This window comes from Colius striatus, chromosome 7 (genome assembly GCF_028858725.1).
Source record: "Colius striatus isolate bColStr4 chromosome 7, bColStr4.1.hap1, whole genome shotgun sequence".
NCBI lineage: Eukaryota > Metazoa > Chordata > Aves > Coliiformes > Coliidae > Colius > Colius striatus.
The window spans coordinates 38,677,083-38,693,012 of NC_084765.1; the positions used below are offsets into that span (position 1 = coordinate 38,677,083).

The 15,930-nt window shown below is 37.3% G+C and overlaps 1 protein-coding gene across 3 annotated transcripts in view; it reads right to left on the reverse strand.

Annotated features, from left to right (window-relative positions):
* The window catches only part of SPPL2A (signal peptide peptidase like 2A), a 26,125-nt gene continuing 10,195 nt past the window's right edge, over window positions 1–15,930 (reverse strand). Inside the window, exons 6-17 of one of the 3 annotated variants that reach the window (XM_061999509.1) lie at window positions 14,370–14,521; window positions 12,200–12,296; window positions 10,769–10,870; window positions 10,042–10,123; window positions 9,687–9,761; window positions 8,988–9,044; window positions 8,777–8,830; window positions 8,272–8,371; window positions 7,386–7,463; window positions 6,871–7,031; window positions 4,783–4,816; window positions 1–326 (exon numbers count right to left, since the gene is read on the reverse strand). In XM_061999509.1, the coding sequence (XP_061855493.1) occupies window positions 295–326; window positions 4,783–4,816; window positions 6,871–7,031; window positions 7,386–7,463; window positions 8,272–8,371; window positions 8,777–8,830; window positions 8,988–9,044; window positions 9,687–9,761; window positions 10,042–10,123; window positions 10,769–10,870; window positions 12,200–12,296; window positions 14,370–14,521 (1,024 nt within the window). In that variant the 3' untranslated portion in view covers window positions 1–294. The remainder of the gene's footprint in view (window positions 327–4,782; window positions 4,817–6,870; window positions 7,032–7,385; window positions 7,464–8,271; window positions 8,372–8,776; window positions 8,831–8,987; window positions 9,045–9,686; window positions 9,762–10,041; window positions 10,124–10,768; window positions 10,871–12,199; window positions 12,297–14,369; window positions 14,522–15,930) is intronic. The other 2 variants (XM_061999508.1, XM_061999510.1) reach the window with 2 other exon arrangements.

Below are 15,930 nucleotides of genomic sequence, written 5' to 3' on the forward strand. Positions count from 1 at the left end.
TTGCATAGAAAATACCTTTTTATTTAAATGGAAATAAGGCACGGTTTTACCAGCTATGGTTTGGCTGTAAAAATGCAAGTCTGATTTGATTACTTTTATGTCATTAACAACATTTTCCATAAAAATATAGGTGTGGGAGTAAAAAACCCTTTTACACAGAGTAGGAAATACTCCATTGTAAAACTTCACCAAGTTGACTGTAATTTATATGTAGAAAATTTGAATACTATTTTGAATCAGGATCCTACATGTTACTGTCCTCCAGGCTGTTCACTGGCTGATGCTATGCTTTCTTCATTTCCTGCATAGTCCAGGTGTTCCATCATCTAAATGTAGAAAGAAAAAAAAAAAGAAGAGGTGGCTTTTTATAAAGAAATACTGCTCTTTCCCCTTTGTTAGCTAAGAGAAACATAACTAAACATGTTAAGAGTGCATTTTAGCAGCATACAGATAGGAAATCCTCTACAGATCAGAAAAGAATTCAAGCCAAATAATCCTCTCCTCTCTTAGCTACCTCTTTCCACTACAAATGCATTTTCCAATGGAGGATTCAAGCTTTCTACAATAAATTAAACTTACGAGTCAAAAGTGTCTCAAATATTAAATACAGAGAACAACGACAAAAAAATCCCTATTGCAGTTAAGCAAATTCTTCAAAGACATGGTTTGCAGAACTGGAAACAGACCCTAAGATCGTATCTATCATTTCCAGGTAGCAAGCAACAGCTGGAATAGAAAAGACTAGTTTTCTCTTTTCATGGCTGTAAAGGCTAGCTAATATGATGTTAGGAAACATTAACTATATTGGCAACATTCCTTGGTAAATTTTCCTTTTATTTTAAAAAGGATAAAAGGAATGTCCTACAACAGAAGAAAATCTAAACCAGATTATATAAAGTGATTATACTTTCCAATTAATGTAACTGATTAGGTCACCTGAGCGAGACAAAAAACATACTTCTGACTAAAAAGCAGCCTGTTCCCTGTCCACTGCTCATTGCTAGAGGACAGCGAAGGCTCTGGTTCCCTGCCTGGGACAAGGCATTGAAGGAACTAGAAGTAATACACACATTTGTTAGTGGGACAAACTGAGACCCATCAGTTTGAGGAGTTCAGAATTAAGCATAATTAACAAGAGGCCAAGGACTGGAGGTTCTGACAGCTGACAGACAGAGACAGAAGATGCGGAAGCAGTAAAACTAACGCTGAAAAAGAACATGTCAAGGAGCTCATATGCCTGGCATGACAGGATTATTAGGACAATGGCATAATGTTTTCAGCATCAAAAGGGAGAAAATACTACATACATTCTTGTGTTGTGGCATATCCTGCTTAGTACTTAAAAAGGCTGCCTGTCCTTCTGTAAGAGCGCTGCTCACTGCATGGGCTCGAAGCTGAGTGGATCTCCACACCACGAGGACACAATGACTTAGTCTTATTAGCACCCACTGGAGGAGCCTTGGCAAGACAAAGCCAAGCTCTGACACTGTTGTGTCATACACACTTTAGCATGGTAAAATTCTATATTGAGGGCAAATAAAGTAGTTCCATTAACTTTTCTTCTCTAGCCATGACCCATTTTTGTGCCAATAGAATTGTTTCACTGTTAGGTACATGAACATACCTTTTTAAAAGCAACAAGCTGTTTCCCAATCCAGACACACCAACATGCTCTGCGTAAGTTGGGAAGACAGTTCAAAGGCAAAATCAAGTCACTGAGACTTGGGTAAGACTTAGGAGAGGCCTAGTGGCCACAGTACCAATCTGACTAAAACCAAAAAAGGTCTTTCACATCCCTCCCTTTGTCGGTCAGAATTTAGACAGTAAGAATTAGGGCAGGCACTAGTGTTTCCAATACACTGAGGCACTGGGTTGTGGCAGTAGCACACACTCCAGCAGTGAATACCTAGCCTTTTTGCTAATGACAGTCTTGCATTCACTTCAGCATGTCTAGCACTTTCATCCTGCACTGTTACCAAAAACCCACATCAAAAGTCACCCAAAGCAAAACACTCCCTACAATTACAGAAGTCAAATCATCAATTTGCATGAGGAAAGAAGTATTTGCTTCCAGGAAAAAACAACAACAAAAAAACCCCACACCATACCACAGCACATCAAGTAATGCCATGTACATCCTTCATCCTCCTAACAGCTGGCACAGAGAAGGTAGTTTTGGCAAGCATTTTGTTAAATGCTTTCCTATTAAGTTAACAAGATCCTTCCAGGAGGAAGAGTTAGCACTATTTGCAACAATTCAGGGTATCCCAAAATCAAAGATTCTTCTTTTAATCCTACAACAAGGTAAATAGCACAAAACATATTTATGCTGGAGATAAAACCTGCATTTACATTTTAAAGTCTCTGCTTAATAAATCAGATTTTAAAGTTAACTTTAAAACCAAAACAGCTAATAGAGCATAAAGGGTGTTTGGGTTTGGTTTTTTAGATACCTAAATGTTACACTAAAATGAAAAAAGCCACCTCATTTCTAATCTCTCCACCATGTAGAAGAAGGAGAACCCACAACCTGGATCACAAACAACAGATACCTTTCTCAAAGCGTGGCTGCATTAAGCAGCTTTTTTCACAAATCTGTCTCAGCTATAGGATCTCTCAGGACAACCCCATCCTCAAAGCCTCAGCAGAATCTGCAGGAATCTTTATGACATCCAGCAGCAAGATAAGGGCACCATGCTAAAATCCTGGACAAAGCTATTGTTTCAAGCCTTGAAAGTGCCAAAGCAACCAGACTGTACATTCTGGAGAGCTGATGAATGTTTTTAAAGTGGAAGTGACTCAGAAGTGTCTCTCCCACCTCTGAATTTCTGACAGTTTTTAAGGGGGGAGTGGTCTCAAGACAGGTTAAATATAAATTTTAGTTACAAAGCCATCACCTTATATGGTGAACTATTAAAAATCTAAAGAAACCAACCAAATCCAAACACAAGATAAATTATAAATGGCAATACAAACTCCTGCCTGTAAAAGAATACATGGTGCCTATGTACCACTGGCCTGCAAGATTCACTGATGTTGCATTCACTTACTTCTTAACAACTTATAGCTATGATTAATTTGCAAGTATCTAAAAATGTGATTTAAAATTACAGTACTAAACAGCAGGTGCAGGCTGTGTAACATGCCAATGACAAATCTGTTGATCATTTCAGAGAGACAAGAAAACTTGCTAAACACTTCAAATTGACAAGCTTTTAAAAGTCCTAAGACTGTCCTATCTAGAAGACTTCTAATCTGCATTAGTCCACTAGATTTGTCATGATATCTCTAAAATGAATTCATACATTGTACTGATATAAATACAAATATCTTTAAACTAAATCACTGCAAAGTATCAAATTAGTGTATCAGGCAGCCATGCATGAAGAATATAATCCAGAAACCCTAGAAAAACCTTTATTATAAACTGCACAGCAGCAACACTGCTCATTCAGTGCTAGAAACATAGGTATGTTACACTCCAAATAAACCACTGCACTTCAGTGAACAGTTAAAATGCTTTCCTGTGCAGTAACTCTTTACAGCTCAAGACTACTCCACAAAAAAGCCACACACAACATAGCTAGAGTTTAAGACTGCATCATTATGCAGAAACAGAAATACTCTCAGCTAAGAATTACAGGACCTCAGAGCTATCTTAGGGAGTTAAGCATTTCACAGATGTATGAAGTAGAAACTGAAAAATTGATTTTAACAGTCCTATCCAAGAACTTGAGGGCTCACAGCAGGACAGAAGAATTTGAAGTTATAAAAATACAGTCTGGCCATCTGATTTTGATTTGCACTCAACCCTTCCCACCTCCTAACCTCTTCTTGGATTCGTATCTAATTTCTTTACTATTAAGGCTTTTTAATGATACTCACATTGTTTAAGTACTCTTTATTGGAGGAGGCTAATGAGAAGAGTACTTAGTTCTGAATTTAAGGCACAGTCAGGCAGAGTTCATAATCTCAAATTGTCTTCAGTGATAGGGCAGACAAGCTACTCTTTATAAACAGATGTTACTGTTACATGGCCATCTAGAATTCAAGATTATATTTAAACATTGAAATTCTGCAAGAAGTTGAAATTTGAAAGCTTGCATTGCCTTCTACATTCTGTGCTTGAGATAGCAGTTAAATACCATCAGCATTAGCAGTCATGAGCTTAACCTAGAGAAAGGTTAAGCCTTGTCATTGCAGTCCAGCAACCAGATCAGAAAGCTGGTCCAGGTCCTTGCTCCCTATCGCTATCCAGGCACTGCAGACAACATGGGATAAAGCATGTTGTTGAGTAATAAGGTGATAGAGGGGTTGCAGACGTGATTACTAAAGAGAAATTATAACATTGAACACTAAAACAGAGGACAACAAAATTTTGCTTAGCACTAAGCAGGTGGCACAGAAAAATTAGGTGAAGGACTTCCATATAGGTAACAGCAGAGGAATGCCAGTTCTATATATTTGAGGGCAGTCCTAGGGACTTGGGAAATTATAGAGGCATACAAAGACTGCCTTCAGGCTTAGGTATTGTGCCTCCATTGGCACTTGATATAAAATTTTCCTATATTCCTTCAAAGAAAGAAAAAAAATCAAATCTAACCTCCTAAGCTTAAAACCAGCTGTATAGCTTGTCTCCACTTCTACCCTCCTCTGTTGAATTACTCAGAAAAATTAAAAAGAAGATAGATGCAAAAAATAATTAAAACAGGAAGCAGAGGGGAAAAAAAGAAACCATAAAATGATTAATACAGTTGCATTAAAAGAAGGCCATAATCACACCTTGTAGCAAAGGCGTCCTGGAGCAGTCCAATACCTAAATAAAATTCATTCCATTATTAAAATCATATACAACAAAAATCAGAAAAACCCAAAACTAAAGAAGAAAGCTACCTAATAGACTATAAACAAACAGCAGCATCCATGAAGTTTAGTCACCTGATACACTGCACATGCTCCTGTACCCTTATTCTTAGGACATGTTGCTCTGGCAAGTCTGTAAGGTTTCTCTGTTCCCACGAGGACAAAGCAAACCTCTACAGAAGTCTAGTCACCCTCATCAGTAGTGCAGATCTGCTCTGGTCCAAAGCATTACTGTGTTAGCAAAAAATAGTCTTATGTCACCTTTCTACATCTTTCCTCCTCAGAATGAGCCCAAAAAGCTGGAGATTTCAGCTCTGAGGTGGTATGGTTTGTTGTCTGGGGTTTTCCCTTGTGTGTGTTTTTTCATAAGTTCAGGAAATGCAGTTCAGAATGTAATTTTATGTGAGGGGGATAACATAAGAGAAAGATCAACACTGTAGCATTCTGAGGCTGCAACTTGAATAATGCCCCCTAGAAAAAAATATAGAAACTTCAGAAAGTGACAGAAAAATAGGAGTTAATAAAGTTACACAGAGGTGTTCCAACAGACACAGGTCTAACTCAAGAGCGGAGTGGGAGTGGAAATCAACATTTTCATTTGTGCCAGAAATGAAATCATCTGACCTCAAAACAAGCTGAAGTTCAGAGCAGTTTTAATCCTTCAAGAAATCAGTTGAAAGGACATGAAAAAAAAACTACTATGGCAACATAATTCTTCAAAGTATGAGTTTTGCTATAGCAGTGCAAGAAATTTTTGTTACTGAAGAGAGCTGCCAGATTTACTTAGGCCAATCTTACTCAGAACTCAGGAAAATAAATTGCAAAGCTTTTATTCCTCCTCAACAGATCCAGAGTTACTGGGCTTCATATATGCAGGACTGTTTTAAAATAGCAAACAGTCACCAATTTATATACAAGTATATGCTAAGCCAAGTTCATTCTGACCTAAAGAGAAACATTTCTTTTCACTGGCCTTCACAGAAAGGAAGAAAGTCATTTTTGTAGACAAAAAAGACAGGATATCTACTTACAGCTGAAGAGCTCCCAAGTAATTTTATACCTAGCCAACCTCCAGCTGAAGCAGGTGTAGAAAATTCATTAGGTCAACAAAAGATAGTGTTTAGCTGATAATACTATAGGAGCTGGATGGCTGCAGTTTTACAAGAATGACCACCCCCTTGACTTCTACTGATCCACTTAAACCTTGAAACCCAGAGTTGAAATAGCAGAAGCTGCTTCTTTCTGCCATCAGCTTCACATCACCCACCCAGCCACCTCCCCCACACAACAGACTATCCGTTCTCTGAGATGAGTTCAACATTTGTATCACCTGGATTCAGGTGATAGTTTCAGAATTCAAACAGTATTGGACTTAAGATCTCAAACAAGACACACCAGTCTTGAGATCACTCTAGATTTTGTGATATACACCAGCTCACAAGTGCTACTGGCACACTTTGTCACTACACGAAGCCACACCAGGGGGAGTGTGTACAGTGTGTGCTGCAGTAGAAAACACTAACATGCCCACCCAGATATTTTGACTCTGAATGCTCCACAGAACTCTGACAATGCAGGATACCAGCAATGCATGAAAAATTTCTGACGTTCTAATTGAGCAACCTTTTTTTTAAACTGTCTTTTAATACAGGACTAGTGCAGATTGCAATCTGGATGCTTATTTCAGTGACTCATGATTTACCACATCAAGATGACAAATGAGGAATGTTAAAACATGAAAAAACATTTCTAAGAAAATAAACCAAAACAAATGATTTTTCCCCCCATGAGTACTGAACTAGCTATTTCATCTCTCTTAAGCTTTGTTCTGACGTGTCAACTGCTAGACCAAGATTTTCTAAGAGTAAAGACTATTTTTCCATATTAGTTCCAGAAGATAACACGAAAACTAGCAATAACTGGATTGTGGGTGATATATTTCTAAGTACTTAGAGATGTATATATTCAAAGGAATTAACAACAAAATCCTCAGGGCATCCAGCCTACCTGGTAATTGCTTCCTTTCCAAAACTTCTTCATCTCTTTGCGCCTCCAAGCAACAAGAGAGCTAGTAATGAGTGTGCATGGTACAAGATAGAGAAGGGCAGGTTGTCCCATCTTTGTTAATGCCAAAACAATGAAAGTCAGCACCATACCGATGGCATAAGCTATAAAAAGACATTGACATGTACAAAATCAACAACAGGTGAATTTTTAAGTTAAGTCACTAATTTTGTAAATCAGATTTTTTTTAAAGTAATATCTTCTTGGATAATAGAATTGAAGATAAGACAGACAGTAGGTTGCTTTATATTTGCCAGCTTTCTCAAAGCAACTGACTACCATGAAGAATATGCACCTTAAATAAAGAGTATGCACCTTAAATACAGGCAGGCACGTTAAGAAGTTGATAGAGAAATTCTTGACAACACTGAACCTTTACCTGAAGAAAACTATCTAGTTCTGCCATTTAAAAACAGGTAACATGAAGATTAACTCTGCTGAAATATCACATAATTTACCTATTGTACAGGAAATGTAGTACACAGAGGATGAACTTGTTTGAACATCAAATCTTCGACAATAGGCAACCAGAAGCCCTTGAAAGAATTAAAAGAAGAGAAACATTTAATCTTTTTTTTTCTTCTCCAATACTCCAAATGAGGAAAAAAAAAGTAACACTTGTCATTATTGTATATTATCTTATTCCCATTTACTTCTGGAAAGCCAAGAACCAGTTTAAGAAATCCTACAGTAATTATTGAAGATCAAATGCATAGTGGAACTATGACCCAAATGAACTTGGTATTAAAAGGGTTTGGTTTGTTTGTTTTGTTTTTTTTAAAGTAAGTTAACTACGTCTGGTATCTTCAATTTTCTAATACAGAAGAGTAATAACCTAGTTTTGATACGTTTATTCAGTAGGATTTTAATGCTTGCTCTTATCAGCAATTTTGTCTGCACGCTGTGCACGAGATGGTGCTTTGTGCCTGAATTAAGTTGCTCAAGACTGCAACTATGGGAAAATTCAGCTCTTTAGAGAAAGGTGGAAAAACCTGATCATACATTTTCCGTTACCTCACCTTTAGTTATGTAGTCTAGGATACGAAAATACTACTAAGGCACGGAATACTTGCTTTCTGTGAGATTTCAATGAGATTTAATTAATACTGACAACTGGATTTATCTGTGGTATTTCTATTTACACAATACAGTGCAATTCAAAAAGCTGTGTGACATACTAAGCTGCCTTATGTTGTGGCTTTTGCTGTATTCTGCCCTGAAGGAGACCAATTGCTGCATTTGATTCAGTAACTACTTTGTAGAATAAACTCTAATATAAGCCAGTTGAGAATTAAGCCCAAAATATTTAATCATAAATTACAATTGCCAAAAACACTTGCTCACCTGGGACAATAATGTCTCCAAAACCCAGCAATGAAAATGGCATGTCACACAGTGTCGATGCAGAGTATTCAAGTCTAGGCACTCTAATAACCACAGGTAACTGTAAAACAGTATTTCAGAAGCCCACATAAATCTAATCTGGTTGTTTGTGGCTTATTTTAATAAACAGTTTAAACATAATTAATTTATTGTTAATGCAGAACTTCAAAATAGGTAGCACCTAAAGTAAAAACCAGAAACCAACATGGAGAATAGATAAACTTTAAGCTACTTCAGGAATAAGGAATTTCAGGTTTACAAGTAATATACACACACACACATACACAAAGTTTAAATAGCAATTATATAATGGGAATAACAAGTCTGGATTATTAACCTAACTATAGAGTACTGATCAATGATATCCAGGCCCTGAAGAAAAATTTGGACAGTCAGATTTTCCCCAAAAGAATAGTCTTTCAGAGGGAATCATTTAAAAATCCAGTATCTGAAATACAATCCTTACTTTCTCATGGGGAGCTGAGCGTTCAGTAGGGACTTCCACCAAGTTTCCATCATTCTAGGATCAAACCCAAGTCAACAGGTATTTAATACTTTAAAGAAAATAGCAGAAGCTGGCTGTATTTTGTGAGAAAGTTATGCCGAAAAGCACACTATGAATTAGCTACGCAGTGTCAGTATTTTTGTGTTGCACGTATTAAATCCACTGTTCATACCTTTTCACTGTTTCCAAAAGGACCAGCTGCAACTTCAACCATTATACTTGCCCCATTCTGAAAGAAAGGTTATTTTTCAAAGGTCAGTGGTTTAATATACCAAAAATCCATACTACACTTACAAAAACTGCTCGTGCCTCATCTCGTAACTCAAGATTGGAGACTAATACTGTAGGGTTTTATACAGTATTGTTTAGCATTAAAAGCATGTAGCCTGGCCTAAAATAACTGTTTTAAAAACAACAAATCTACCAGCTGTAGCTGGAAGTTTAGATAAAAACATGTCAGCTTTTTCTGCCACGAGCTTTCTGTTTTGAAATAAAAGAAGTCACACTTGCATACAGTTGATACTGCACTGCAAATGAGCACTGCAGAAAGTACCAGAGCAGGTTCCAATACACGAGGGCTAACACTAAAGGACAGTAATTTGTCATCATCACGCAGTCACAAAACTGGGAACAGCTTACTTTTGGCCATGTGACTGCTTTTAGCAAAATTTCTGGTCCTTACACAAGCATTACACTCTACAGCCCATATAAGAGAAACATTTAGGCCACTGCTGTCTTAAAAGCAGAAAAACAAAAGGAATTCAGCCCTTCTGCATCAAGAATACTGAAAACATTAATCCCTTTGACAAAAATACTGCCTCAAGGATCAGAAAACACTTTTTGTTTTCTTTTTTTAAATTCACAGACTTACCTTTGTGATAAATGGTGTGATGAAGACAAAAAACACATCGTATAGAAGGAGAAGGCCTAGAAGTATCACACAGGACTGGCAAAAAGAAGAAGAAAATATTATCATAGGTATTCAAGGACTGCATAGCTAGGTTCTGGTACTGTTACTATATCACTAGCTTCAAAAAAAAACCAAAAGAGAAGTCTACATCCCTTTGTTTTTATTGTGGCATAACAGGTAGAATGAGATTAAGTTATTTTAATAGTTATTTTAAATAGATGGTATTTTATTGGAGTGTAGAAAACCTACTTCCTGGCACTACACTTACAGATTCACAGCATTAGAATGCTCTCTTAGGTTAAGCAACTTACAGTACCTTAAAGTTGGGCATTTTCAGTGTTTTAATAAAGTTTAGGCAGAAAGCAACTCCCAAAATATCTTGCAAAATCCAAGCCCACCTAAAAAATAAGAAGACATTTTTACACATTGTTCAAACTACTCCTGGAATCTAAATGCAATGACGATTTTAGATTTGGCTGGAAACAGAAAGATCACAAAATGGATTGGAAAGCATGAAAATTAGTTAGGAAGCATTGCTACCAAAACCACAAAAATACTAGTTTCAAGATGGTCAGTTTACACCAGCCTCTGATCATCAGCCTACTACAGAGAAAATGAGTTAAATGGAGGCTGTAACAGGGTTTGGTGTTCACTTGTATGGTTGTTCTTGACTGGAAGTCTTGCTAAACATCCAGCTCAAGATACTACTTAGGATTCTACTGTAGTATTTGTAGCCCTGTGCTACCAATGGGACACAAGGTCCTATGGTACCTATGTTATTTTTGCACTTTTTTTTCTTGTGAGGCAATCATTAGCAATCAAGCTAGTTCTTCCTCATCTTCAGAATTTGTTGTAACTTCAAATTACGACACAGTTCATTTGTATAGCTTTGTTCTCTATTATTCCCATGCTTGTTAAGCTTCATAAATACTTTCAAGACGGTTTTTAAATCGGGAGTGCTACACTTCAGGATTAGTTATATGATGGGAAGTTCATTAATGGCAATTACTCATTACTCTTTTAAGTCAGAATGCATCACTTACCTATCTTCATTTCGAAACACTGCCCAGACAACAGCTGCTGCTATGCAGAATGCAGCAAGGAAAATAAGCCTCACTTCAATGTTTTTCTTGCAACATGCAATCCTAAAATAAAATAATGAAATTTATAAAGAGTCTTGCAACAGCCAAAGCACATGCTTGTGCTATCACAGGTCGTTAAGCTGTCAAGGTGTTCTCATCCTGTCAGCATCTCTTTTGCCCATTTGTTCTGTCCAGACTCAGGTGGCATTGTTCCTGCAACTGCAGTACCAGTCCTTCTCTGGGATGTATTAGAAACATGCCCACAGACCATAAGCCAAGTTGGGCTTTGATGGTTAGTCCTTGTTTTAGCAAGCACATCTAGGCAAGGTAGCAAGCAGGTGAATTTATTTAATCATCCATTTCTGTCATGTAACAATTATGCCAAGAGGACTATGTCAGTATTCCAGAAAGGATGGGAGGGGGGTGGGAGGATGTGAAAAATCAACTGTAGGACAAATACAAGATTAAAAATTGAAAACTATGTCTTGCAGAATTGTGAGCCAGTATCTGTTTCCTCTACCTACTGAATTATCTGGGATAGTTCTTGAACTGGTGTTAACTGACAGACGGAATACCTGTCCTGCAGCTTACACAAAATCTGCCATCTTTTCTACCTCCTCTTTAACTTTGATGAGCTACTGGGTCATCTGGCACTAATATCCTGTACTAAGTAAAAGGCAAACATAATCTTAAGTCTTCCAAGCTTATGAGCATTGCTCTTTGTGGGGGAAAGAAAATTTGCATTAGGGTTTTTTATAGTGAAAATACAGGGGAGGAAGACAGGGATGGACATTCCCATACTCACAAACACTTGCAGGATATTTAATTCAGAGTAGTAACAGAGGCTACCTGTATAGTGACAGAACACTACCTGAGTTAGGACTATAACTGCTAATTTCTAACTCAGAGGACATGAGTTTCTTGCTCAAGAAAATGTTAAAATTTGGTCTGTCATCAGTACAGTACAGATGAATGAGAGGAAAAAACCCACCTCTATTGCCTACAGTACAGTACTTGCTCAAAATAGGAGTAAATATGCAGGACCCCCCTATTCAGAGCTCCTTGATGAACAAAGTGAGCATCCCCTACAGGCAATCAGAATTTCATAAGAGCAAGCTCACACAGCCAAGCAAAGCCTTTCAGGTTTGATTACAGCAATGCTTTCAAACAAAAGTAACTCAGCAAACCTCCCACAACACTATTTTAACTGTTGATTATGCTTTGGATACCTTTAGTATCTATTCCAGGAGCTTGTAATTTTCTTTAACAATCCCACATACCAAACCACACAGGAAACAATTAGTCACACTCTTCCCATATTTCATGCTACCTGGAGTAGCAGCAAGGAAATACCCAAAAGAAACCTTACAAGTAACTGAAGGTGTACAATACCTGCACTGCCCAAAAGGTATTTCTCCTATCAATGCTGCAAGACAGTTGTACAGACTCATTGCAGATGCCAAGCAGAAGACCGATATTATAACATACACTAGATAATAAGAGTGGAAGATGGGAATCAGTGACAAAATACAATAGAAAATAATAGCAAACAGGAATCAAATATAATGATGTACTTTCCATAGAAACTGTTGACTGTACCAAGCAGTGCTGTAACTGTTATTACAGACTACAGTCAGCTGAATACAGAAAGTGCTGAGTTTTAAGTCCCTGCCACGACAAGAATTCTCATCAAGCACAAAGATGAGGTTTCAAATTTTTTAACTGAAAACTTTCTTTGAAAAAACAAAATATTTTCCCCCCTTTTCTTGAAGAGGAAATGTGTGATCACTTACTGCTTTCACATACTTTTATTTGGTTATGGCTGACTTTTTTTACAACTTTTTTACAACCACCAGCTTTCTCAGTTTCTGGTAATATTCCTCACTTTCAAATTTTCCCTTTAATCACTTTGCTTATGCATAAAAATTTCAGCATCCCCAGGATCTGACTGATAACTGAGGCAGCATTTATGATTCTATGATTCTAAGATACTAAACTCTACCCTTTCCAAAAGTTTATATAGAGTTAGGAACCACCTCATTCAGAATTAACTCTGTATTTCATGTTCTAACTTACAGTATATTGTATATTTTAACTTAAGATAAGCACGTTGAAATGTGGGCAAATAAAACTAGATGCTTGCTAGCTCGGGTTTGGTTTTTGGGTTGGGGCAGGGGTTGGTAGTAAAGGACTGGCTAGGAAGCAATTCTGATACCTATGAGGAGACTACTGAAGAAAAACAGGCAAAAAAGGTGGATTTTATACTTGTAACTAAGACTGGGCACCATTATGATCTGTTAAGCCTCCAATAGGCAAAACAAGAAGTTTTGCACAACAGGTTACTCTGAAGCCAGTAAAAAAAACCAACAAAAAACCAGTTGTTTAAGGAATCTCAAATTTTGAGGCAACAATGCCAAATTAATAATGCCTTAATACTTACAAAAAGAGATGCAGAGGCATTATAGAGATAAGCTTTGCAACGGGCTTTGTTCTACAAACATTCCCTCCCTAGTAGTTTAGTTTTGGAATTGATCTTAACTTCAGGTACTGATATTAGAACTTACATTCACACATTATGGTAGTAACAGCGGTTAACAGCTTCTTTACCTTCAAGAAATTTCATATATGCCTGCTCCAAAGTGCACAGAAATGAGGTTTCTTAGCAAAAAGCTATTGTGTATTTTCTTTGAAGCATTCACATTTCTTCCTCCCCCTAATTAATGTTATTCCTCTCCCTTTTTCTTTTAAGAGGCTTCTTTGCACCTGAAACATCTCAAATGAAAGAGGACATTTTTAACCTAAACCTCTTCATCACATGAAAAGGTTCATCAGTCTTTTAGTGGGGCAAGTTTAGTACAGGTGGCATTGCTTGTAGTCAAGATAATGAAGCTAAACAAAGTCAGGATGGTGACGTTTCTTTTGTGGAAGCAGAAGGTTAACCAGTCACAAATTCTGAGAAAGGGTGAATTTAGGAAGCTTTCAGAAGGAAAGTTACATTGTTCATACTACAAAGTGTGATTTATAACAGCATACATTTTCTGGTTACATGATTTGAGGGCAGAAAAATAAAACATCCAAACAACAGTTTGGAAAGTATATTTTACTGGAATTGCATAATTCATGAGCTTAGCTTAATGTTTGAATTTATTCTACCATGGTTAATGCCATTTCACCTGGTACTTTATTTAGGGCACTGCAACCACAAACTCAAGTGTTAGTGGAGCAATACCAAGCAAAAGCTTTCACTCTGAATACTACTACACTGCCATCCTCCCAAGAATGTCGACATACATCACAGACTTCTTTTTTTACTAGTTGCTAGTCACCTTTCCTCCACATTACTTCATTCAGAAGAAGCACTGTCAAGGCAGCCTCTGAGGAAAGCTTCTCTCTTTTTTTTCCAAGAGGCAACTACATCTTTTTAGCACTCAAATCATAGACAGGGACGACAATTAATAAAAATTACCTTACTTTTAGTTTAGAAACATAGCTTTTCAGACTGTGACACCTAATAAGATCATGAAGAAAAGTAAGCCAAATGAGATTATCCATTGTTTCTTACCTAACCATTTGTAGAAGAAATAAAGTAAGACCAGCATGACACAACAGATGACAACAAACAAGATGACTGTTATAGGGGTGAAAGTAACATTTTCTTCCTTCTTCCGTCTTGTTTCTCTCATCTCAGGACTTGCCACTGCTTTCAAATTCTCACTGTTTTAAGGAAATGACAAACATAGTTACCTCAGAGGACAGACTATTGAAGTGGTTTACTATGACCAGAGTTTTCGTAAAGGTTGTAAAGCATTTAGATAGACAGCATGTCCATCTAATCCTTCATACCATTATTAGACTTAAAAATTCTGAAAAAGAAGTTGCTTACTGTTTAAGTTTCCATTTTTTAACAGAAATATGCACTTCTAGCATAGAGCACAAGGAAAAGATTCTTAACTGCTTTCCTTTCCAATTGTTTGGCAGTTGCCCACTTTAAGGAGTACCTCCACCCAAAACCCTGACCTTCATGAGGAGAAGTAGTCCAATATCAGATTTCTAAAACTCCTTTTTGGGATGCATGAACTCAACTCCATTAGCATGTCACTTCTGACTACAAAATTTCTTGGGCTAAATGCAGTCAATCTGATAAATATGTCTATGATAAGTCAAAATCACGAGTATTATACAGTGTTTAAAAAAATCTCAGCTACAGGTATTGTCTGCAAAATCCATCTATGTTAGCAGAATGAAGCCAGCTAAGCACTAGTTCTTTTACCCTTACACCTGATAATTACAGAGTAAGTGAAAGAGAGGGGATGTTAATGGGGCTTAAGATTTCTGTGCATGTATACTCCATGTTTAGACTTCACTATGCAAAAGAAGGAGACTTAAATTGTGATGTTTGTTGTTTGAGCAGATAGCCCTACTACTGTTTAGTACAGATGCTAGTGCAGCCTGCCCTACTACTGTTTAGTACAGATGCTAGTGCAGCCTGCCCAGATAGCATGTTCCAGACGAATCCTAGCACCTACCTACAAAATGCTGAATTCACCACTGAAACAGCTACCTTCAAAAGACAAAAACCCACAGGAGTAAGGCACTTAGATGAATCACCTTCTCAGAGGACATGCTTTGAATAAGCAGCTTTAAAAAAAAAAAGCTCACCCTAGATTTATGAAGGTGCACTTCAACAAGTTTAATATAATTACATCTAGGTATTTTTCCATGTGAGAGACTGCATCACATTTGTTATTTTAGCATCCAGGGCAGCCACACCCTAGAGTACTGCAGGGTATAAAAGCAGCATAATCAGAACAAACCTTTAAAAAAAGAAATGTCATCCCCTCTCCTTTTACATCTTTAATCTCTTTTAAAATCACTAGATTTGCATAACTACTGGGAAAGAGGAAGCTGTTGTTATCACATACAATCCACTCCCTGTTGTTCTAGGGAGCAAAGCACTAGAAGGCGACTGAGAAGGGGAAGCCTTGGGTAGCAATGCACACTGGCCCGTTCAGCACATGCAGACACCCAAGAAATGCTGCAGAATCAAGCCATGCTCTGAAGGGCCACCTATATCCAGTTTAACCCCAAACTAAAACCAGTTCTGTGCATTGAGTGTGTTTCAC